This window comes from Egretta garzetta, unplaced genomic scaffold, assembly GCF_000687185.1.
Source record: "Egretta garzetta isolate BGI_Z169 unplaced genomic scaffold, ASM68718v1 scaffold374, whole genome shotgun sequence".
Taxonomy (NCBI): Eukaryota; Metazoa; Chordata; class Aves; order Pelecaniformes; family Ardeidae; genus Egretta; species Egretta garzetta.
The window spans coordinates 264,306-272,884 of NW_009259419.1; the positions used below are offsets into that span (position 1 = coordinate 264,306).

The 8,579-nt window shown below is 48.1% G+C and overlaps 1 protein-coding gene across 1 annotated transcript in view; it reads left to right on the forward strand.

The window, feature by feature from the left end:
* Positions 1–7,760, forward strand: part of LOC104124528 (extracellular tyrosine-protein kinase PKDCC) — a 14,121-nt gene extending 6,361 nt beyond the window's left edge. The window contains exons 3-8 of the mRNA XM_009636882.1: positions 100–222; positions 2,307–2,578; positions 3,778–3,857; positions 3,952–4,056; positions 6,076–6,252; positions 7,657–7,760. Coding sequence (XP_009635177.1) covers positions 100–222; positions 2,307–2,578; positions 3,778–3,857; positions 3,952–4,056; positions 6,076–6,252; positions 7,657–7,760 — 861 coding nt within the window. The remainder of the gene's footprint in view (positions 1–99; positions 223–2,306; positions 2,579–3,777; positions 3,858–3,951; positions 4,057–6,075; positions 6,253–7,656) is intronic.
* Positions 7,761–8,579: the final 819 nt, after the last annotated feature.

Genomic DNA, 8,579 nt, shown 5'->3' on the forward strand with positions numbered 1-8,579 from the left:
GGGGGTGGGGGGAGTGGATCCGCCCGCCTTGCCCCTCGCTCCCCCCGGGCCGCCCGGGCAGCCGCACCGCGCTGACGATCGCTCCCTCTCTCCCGGCAGCTGCACGGTCAGTGCTATGATACCAGCGGAGATCCCGAAATACGGGTGACAGCTATGCTGGAGCTGGGATCCCCCCTGGAGATGATTCAGCTCCTGCAGACCCCCTGGGAGGAGAGATTTAAAGTAAGAAAGCAAAGCAAAGGGAGTTTCATCAGTCGCTTTTAGACCGGGTGGATGCGGGGAGCCGGCGGTGACTGCTGGGGCAGGCGGGCTTGGCATGCTGTCGCTCTGCTTGCTCCCGCAAATTGTCCTGAAATCGTTTTGCTTTCGCTCCTTTTAAATCGCCTCAAAACAGCCCTCGCCGGGCGTCCGGCTGTTACATCCCTCCTCTCTGAAGCGCTGTTAGGAGAGCTGCATCGGGGCACGGCCACAAAATCTTGCTGTGGGCTGGGCTGGGGTGCAACGCCCAGGCTTACCCTGCTGGGCTCGTTGCCCCCCGGTGGTGTTCCCCTCCCGGAGGGGCTTTCCCAGCGCGGACCCCCAGCAGGCCGGGTCTGACTGGGGAAAGGCGCCTCGCCGCCCTGCGAGCCTGCTCTTCTCTGCGGGCTACCCATTTCAGGCAGCAAGCTGAGCCACACGTGTTTGCGTGGCATTTCTGATCTGAGCCCTTTAGGCATTACTGTAGTGCCAACGCTACTAAATCGCTTTCCTCCTGCTGTAGGTGCTAGAAATGCATCCCCGTTAGGGGGGTCTGCCTCGTCTCTCCTAAGCATCCCGCACAGGGACTCGTAAGCTCCCCAGGAGCATAAATGACTTATGACATGGCACTTATTTTGGTCATAGCTGGTATTACAGCTTGCCTCAAGGTCTCAGCTGGGGGTTCACCACTACTTGTTTGGTTCCCAGGCGGAAAGAGAGCATCAAGTAGAAGCGTGGGTATGCTTAATGCCAATAAGAAATGCTTTGGGCAAAGTGAAAACACAACAGAAGTCCCAAAATAAAATCCCTGCCTGCATGTGGTCCTTAACGTCAAAAGGGAGCCTTGCCATCCAAGCCAGAGAGGGAGTGTGGCAACTGTGCTCGCTCAGCTGCGGGATGTGAAGCTGGGATTCTTAGGATTGCTTCACTAATGAAGTTAAAATAGCGTCAGAGCTTCCAGAGCCGTTTCTCGTGGCCTGTGGAGTTCCGCTTCTGCTTACAAACTATTTCACACTGGCTTCTACATAGCTTTCCCGGTACCTCATCTTCTCAAATGTGTCAAAGTCTCCTGTAGAGCTAGAAACCCATGATGCTGGATTAGCTGGCTGTAAGGTCTGGTATGGTGGCATTAAGGTTTTAGTAATCTTCTGACTGATGAAGACACTAATTCAGGATTTACACTGGTACTGTCTAGTCCTGTCTCCTAATTAGGGCGTCTAAAGGGATGGGATTCCCCTCCGATGAGCCACATCAGATACCAGCATTCTGCGAGCTGTTCCAAATGAACAAACCCTCGCGCCTGCACAGATCCCTATCGGAGGCAGCGAGGGGTGGTGCGGGTCTGCCTGGCACACCTCGCTGACGATACAGTTTGTCTGATGCCAGGCCTCCCCATACTGAATGAAAACTGCTGCAAAATGCTACTTGAACAAAGTGCTGGTGCAGTATAAATGCACTCTAGTTTGTTCAAAAATAATTTACCGAGCTTTCTGCTGGGTCAGATATTGTCTGACCTTTCCCCGCTGCCAGGAAGTTGACATAAAAGCAAAAAAAGCTGGCAATAAATACATTGCATGCTTTGGCTAATTCTTCAGAAGCACGATTGTGTGCCCAAATTCATACTGCTGAGTGATGCAGCAAGGCATGAATCTGGTATTAATGACCATGGAGCCTCTGTCTGTATGGAGCAGCATGGGGGAAGGGAGGGGAATGTATTAATTCTATGCCAGAGTGGGAATAAACCCTTCTGATTTCAGCTAGCAAATCAATATAGCTCCTGAAACATGAAGGCTGCTATTGTTTTCCTCACAGCTTTCTCCTCTAGTTCCTCTAACTGCAAATGTCTCTTTTTGTGTAGGCACATTTTGTTGCTGAACTACTTACCACAGTCAAATCCTGTGGCAATGTTGATAATAAATTTTGTAGCATACATATAATTACCTTTTAAGTACTATATGGGGTTTTTTTTGCCTTTAATTTCGTTGAGTGCCCTCCCCTTTGTTCTACTTCCAATTTAATAGCTGTTTTTCATCTGTTTTCCCCATGCATATTCATCTTCTCTTTCTCAGATTTGCCTGAGTCTTGTGAAACTGCTGTTTTACTTGGCACATTCCCCCCTGGGTTCAATAGTCCTCTTGGATTTCCAGCCGAGGCAGTTTGTTATGGTGGATGGAAACCTAAAAGTGACAGACATGGATGACGCCAGCATTGAGGAACTGTCATGCAAGGAAGATAATGACTGCACACTCGACTTCCCTACAAAAAGCTTTCCTCTCAAATGCTCTGCGGCTGGGAAATGTGAAGGAATAAATGAAAAGAAGAATCTTTTCAATGCATATCGGTATGTCCAGCAAGATGGGGGAAAGAATCTGGCGTGGCTGAGCTCACACAGTGCCACATAGCCTCTAGCATCTTGCATTTCTTCCATGGTGTGATTCCCCCTCACCTCTGTCAAAGGGAGGTTAAGGATCGCTTTGAAGCCAGTTTATTTTCCTTATAAGGCAGGAAAACAGTGTAGTTGTTGTCTGGTGAGAATGCAAGCATCTTTCTGCTGCTGCTCCCTTTCCCCAACGCCCTCTAGAAACTTGCCCCAAAGGTTGCACCTGTGAATTTGTTGTTTGCCAAACAAGCCCTGGCATTTGACATCCGCGGCTATGTCTGCCGAGAGCAGTGGCAGTGTGGGCTACCTGCCAAAGCCCACCAGCCTTGAGCCCGCATTGCTGGGAACAGGCTGGCTAGCTCTTTCCGGGGACTCTGTGTTCCCCTATGGGGACTATGGGCACCTATGGAAGGGCGATGAAACAGGTAACGGGGGGGTGGGCTGAGACTGCTGCAGCACTTCGCATAGGCCGCCAGCTTGAAAGTGTGAGGACTTCCATTCACTGCTGGTGCTTGGCAGGTCAAGTACTGGGGGAAGCTGGATATTTACAAAGAAGGACTTAGTAAGGGGGCTTGTATTTGCGGGACTCGGTGTTAAAGGGCAAATCTCTGCATAGATTATTACAGCCTTGCTGTAACGAGCTTGTCTCTTCATAGAATCATAGAATCATAGAATGTTTGGGGTTGGAAGGGACCCCTAGAGGTCATCTAGTCCTGTTCTTGTAGAACAGGAGTTTTCTAGAAGGTTCAGGGAATGAACAGGGCAGTGTCCAGCCTTTCCAGGGGTAGTAAGAATGCCAAACCTTTCCAGAGCAAGACATGAGTCTTCTTCTATATAGGTCTTTTTTTTTTTGATGGGAAGTCCATTGCTTAGTGCGCAAAAATGGTCCTGGGGAATAAGGGAAAGCTCTGGCGCGTGAGCCTTTGCAAGGTAGATTTCACGTGGTGCTTGGCTGCACGCTGTGCTGCAAGGACCAGCGTTTCAGCCCAGCGCACAGGAACGCTCTGTGAGATGTCCATGAAGTCCTCAAACATAACTTAATAACCAAAGCAGACTTATTAGTTTCATACGGATAATCAAGTCACGGGAAAATGTGGACAACTTAATCAATAGGGAAATTAAGTGACTGTATTCTAATTAGTCCATGGGATTTTTTGCAGGTATTTTTTCACCTATCTTTTGCCACACTCTGCACCACCGGCTTTGCGGCCTTTTTTGAGTGATATTCTGAACGCCACAGGTACCAGCTAATATTCATCAAATTCTTTATTAGAAGTCTCTGAATGGTGTTTCATGGAATTACTCATATTTATCATCTCTTTCTTTAAATGTAGGTGACTTACGATATGGAATAAATGAAACCCTGAAAGCTTTTGAAAAGGTTTTGCATCTGTACAAGTCTGGGCTTTATCTGCAGAAAAGACCTCTTCATTTAAAAGGTACATGATTCCAAATGCTTTAAGTAACATAACTACCGAAGGAGCGAGGAACTTGGTAACTGGTCAAATTCTGATCTCCCATACATTCAAGCAGTATTTAGTTACTAGAAAAAGCACCAAAAGTATCTTTTCTTGAGCAACCTTTTGTTGTTTCTTCGTGGGAGCTGTGCAAGGTTGCAATGTCTTGCAAAGTAAATGCAGTGCAGGCAATCTGGCCTACACACGGACATGTTTGCACTGGTTCTAAGTACTCTTCTCCTAATGTGCATCGGTGTTTCAAGTGAATATATTTGGGATAGCTTAAGCAACTAAACCAGAGGAGCAAACTGAATCTCTCATGTCCCTCTTCGGGGTCATCTTATCCTCTGGACCAGTAGATCACTTTTCTGGGCTGATATTGAAACTTCCCATTTCACTTGGTGGCTTCTGACTGCTGAGCCCATGTGGTTTTGGCTGGGATAGAGTCAATTTTCTTCCTAGTAGCTGGCATAGTGCTCATTTTTGGATTTAGCATGAGGAGAACGTGGATAACACACTGATGGTTTAGCTGTTGCTCAGCAGTGCTCACACTGGTCAAGGACTTTTCAGCTTCCCCTGCTCTGCCCAGTGCACAAGGAGCTGGGAGGGGGGCACGGCCAGGACAGCTGACCCCAACTGGCCCAAGGGCTATTCCAGGCCCTATGGCATCATGCTCAGTAGAGAAACTGGGGGGAGTTGGCTGGGGGGCAGTGACCGCTGCTGGGGACGGTCTGGGCATCGGTCAGCGGGTGGTGAGCAATTGCATTGCCCATCACTTGTCTATTCTATTATTATTACTATTTTTATCCCTTCCTTTTCTGTCCTATTATACTCTCTTTATCTCAAGGCACAGGTTTTATTTTTTTTTCTGATTCCCTCTCCCATCCCACTGGGGAGGGGAGTGAGCGGACGGCTGTGTTGTGTTCCGCTGCCTGCTGGGTTAAACCACAACACCAGGTTATTATGGGAGTGTACAGTGGGGAGGTCGCAACACCGAGATGAGTGCAGTAGAGTAGTGAGGGCCTTGATACCCTCTAAATTTCTTTTTTCTGAAGAGCATCCTATTGGACCTGTGGATGGATGAATGAACCTCTGTGTGGTTCATTCCTCTGAAAAGGACTCTTTTGGTGGTAGAGATGAAGCTAATCAAAAGGAAGGCTTCCAAAGTCCAGTGGTTACTGTGGCTTACATTTTCCTGAGCATTCACTTGTGATGGTGGAGTGATGATGGTGGCTTGCATAAGGAAATCTCTTCATGTGTGAAAGAACTGGAATTTGCACAGTTACGAACAAAGATATCCAGTCATTTGCACTGAAGACCAGCAGCTTTAACAGGAGTTGCCAGTATTTTCCAAGACCTACCTGTTGGCTTTGCAACTGGCCCAGTAGCAATGCGCCAAAATGATCACCATCCTAGAGGTGTGGGAAGGTGGGGAGAGACTCTGAGCAGTCAGTGAACAGTAGCCTGAACATTGCCTGCTCAGGCTTGTCAGGTCTTTTGTATCCCACTGGAGCAGGATCTGGCCTCCCTTTTCCCCACTGGGGTTCCTAAATCCCCGGTACCTGTGGGTGGCACCATGATGGGTGGATCAGTGCCTGTACCGCGTAGCTCGGTGCTGGATCTGTGATGGGCTCGTTCTGCCGGGGTGTAGGAGGGGCTGCTGTGAGGTTGTCTTCTCCAGAGCCCGGCCAGGAAGGTGGGCCTGCACAGCAGCCTCCCCCTCTCACCCACCCCTGAGGTGGCTCCCCTGTGCCTTCGCCCTTGGGAGCTCTGGCCCCTCGTATATCCCTGGAGGAGGGGTTGCTGTCCTGCAGAACTAACAGCCAGGATCTGGGTTTCTTTTAACTTTGCAGCTCCACCCACTCCATCTAAGCAGGTCACTTCAGTCTATCACCGTCCTTTAAGAGTTTCACTGAAGTGTGAAATACTAAGTGTATATTGGAACTAGTCTCTGAAAGTGCACTTAAAGAGTTTCCCTAAATACCCTCTTTCTGTGCCCAGACTACATCTCCCTAAAGGGCTTCCGAATGGCAGAAGGAGAAGACTACAAGTGCTGGCCCTCCTACAGCCACCTGGGATGCCTGCTCTCCGTTCACAGCGCCGAGGAAGCCGCCGCAATTTGTAACTCCCAGTCACAGTGTCAGAGTTTCATTGTCACCCAGCAGAGGACGTGGACGGGTGAGCTTGGCCAGATGTGACCAGGTGCTGCCACGTGGTGCCCCTGCTTCCTCGGAGGCGAATGGGGACACCACTGCTGCCTTCCTCCCTAGTGCCTTGAGTCTATGGGCACATATAAAAGCTGCCTTTCTTATTCTCAAGATCAGATGGCTGCTGCAGTGGGCATGCAAGGATCCCCTGAGTATTTATTAGGATGCACAAGGGAAATTATCTTCTCCTTTTGCAGATTCTTTCCTCTGCAAATTTTGCTCAGGACTGCTAGGTACTGTGAAACAGTTATTTCATGCAGAGGTGGCCTCACTTTGGTGTTAGGCTAAACAGTTCCTGTGGTGTGTATAGTCTGCAGAAGGCTGTGGGGTTTTTAGAGATGAAAAGAGCTATGTAAAAGATGGTGGCTACTATTGTTATAATTAAAAGAATCATAGCGTACAAGTTATTATCCCCTTTATCAAAACTAAAGCCCCAAACCAATGGATTTCCAAAATGTCCCTGTAATTAGCTCTGATTATAGCCTCTTACTGTTAGCGTGTTTTCAGAATTATTATAAATTACCTCATTTAGCTGACACTTCAATCGTGGGCTAAATTGTTAATTATAAAGTGAAACACTAAATGAGGTAAATGAGTGTTTTCAGCGATGGTGCTGAAGAATCGCATCTTATCAGCTCACATGACATAAAAAAAAATAATCCCCAAACTACTGAAAGCACAGCTCTTCCGTGGGTTTGTGTGCAGTTGGCATGTGGCAAACAGGTGACAAAAGAGCGCTTAAACTGAAACAACATAAACCTCTTCGAGCTGGTTTTGGAGCAGCAGGGGATTGTGTGAGTTGTGCCTAACGCATCACATCTGGCGTCCTCACGGGCGGCTCTTGGGTGCTGTGTTGGGTGCCTGGCGGGAAGGAACCCTGCTTAAAACAGCGGAAGGGATGCGGAAGCAGCAGCCCGTGGGACGGAAGACCCTTTCTGCGGCGTCTGGTTTGGATGCTGATCTTGCCATCCCGCACTGTGACTGCCCCCGTTAGTCTTTCCCTTACTGAAGTTTTTCTTCCTTGCATTTTTACAGTGCATCTTTGCAGCCAAAGATGCCAAAAGCATGTGACTGAAATGCAGAGTGCCTAACTTTGCCATCTGGGTTAATGAGAACTGTGGGAACACGCTAGTCCCTCTTAGGGCAACTCTGTAAAGCAAAGCAAGATGTAAAAGCCTCTGAGGCCCAATTTTGCATTCCTCGTGCACACTCAGTGATCATCTGGAGTTTACTGGGAGTGTAAAGCACATCTACGGCAGGGTGGAGTGACCCTCCATTCAGCAAGCAGCGTGTTCCTGTGTCTCTTGCAATAAATAGTGTGGGTCAAGGTGAACCTATCTCCTCTGTTAAACTTGCATTTTTATTTCCTTTCCAGGACGCCCACTCGCCTCCTTTCAGAGTAGCCCGACTGATTTAATACCGGATGCTAACACTGTAGTCTATATTAAACGATCAGCTTCCTCAGGAGAAAGACTTTAAAGATAATGAGATCACATACTATGATCCTGGGAGGAACAAACCACTGGGAAGAATTTCATCTGCTGAAAAGAATGAAATATTTTATTTTGCTTTGGGATGGGATCTCCTTGCCAGCTCAGATAGAGTCAAATGCTGCTGTCTTCTTGATGAAAGCTCAGATTTCTCATTGCAGCCCTGCTAGATTCTTTATCTGTTCCCACACTGCTGTTCCGCATAAACGCTCCCAGTTTTAGTCAAATGTAGCTAGACTGTGCAATACCTAGCCTTGCTGCTTCGCTAACCAGCTTGTCAGCCGAGAAGTAGAAATAGCTGCAAGGGATCCCACTTGGGTAGGCTTAGTTAGTTCAGTCACCTCCGAAAATCTATGGATTACGCACCTTGGAGAAGGCAACGGCTCCTCCTGCAGCTGCCGACCAGGATTTCATACCACTGCACATGTAAAGGACTGGTGGATTTCAGCGATGGGGCCGAGGTTGCAGGGGTTTGAGATCCATAACCAGAGGTTGATGATGGGGTTGGTCTTCCGAGGAGGGTCCTGATTCAGTTCCTTCCAGGGCAGGGGAGGGAGGTGGTGTATAGGTCAATTCTGAAAACAAATGCCAGGATGTTTGGTTGCAGGATTTAGGTTTGACCCCATGTGATTTGTAATGCCAGCTCCCATGTATCAACCTTGAAGGTTTTTCTCTGTTACTTTCCGTGAAAGAGTGAGACATTAAAATTATTTATGTATAAGGCATTACTCTGTATGATAAAGAATGACTGTTTATTGTAAGCATCCTGTGAAAAGGTTTTCTTTTTAATTGTCTATGTCTTTACTGT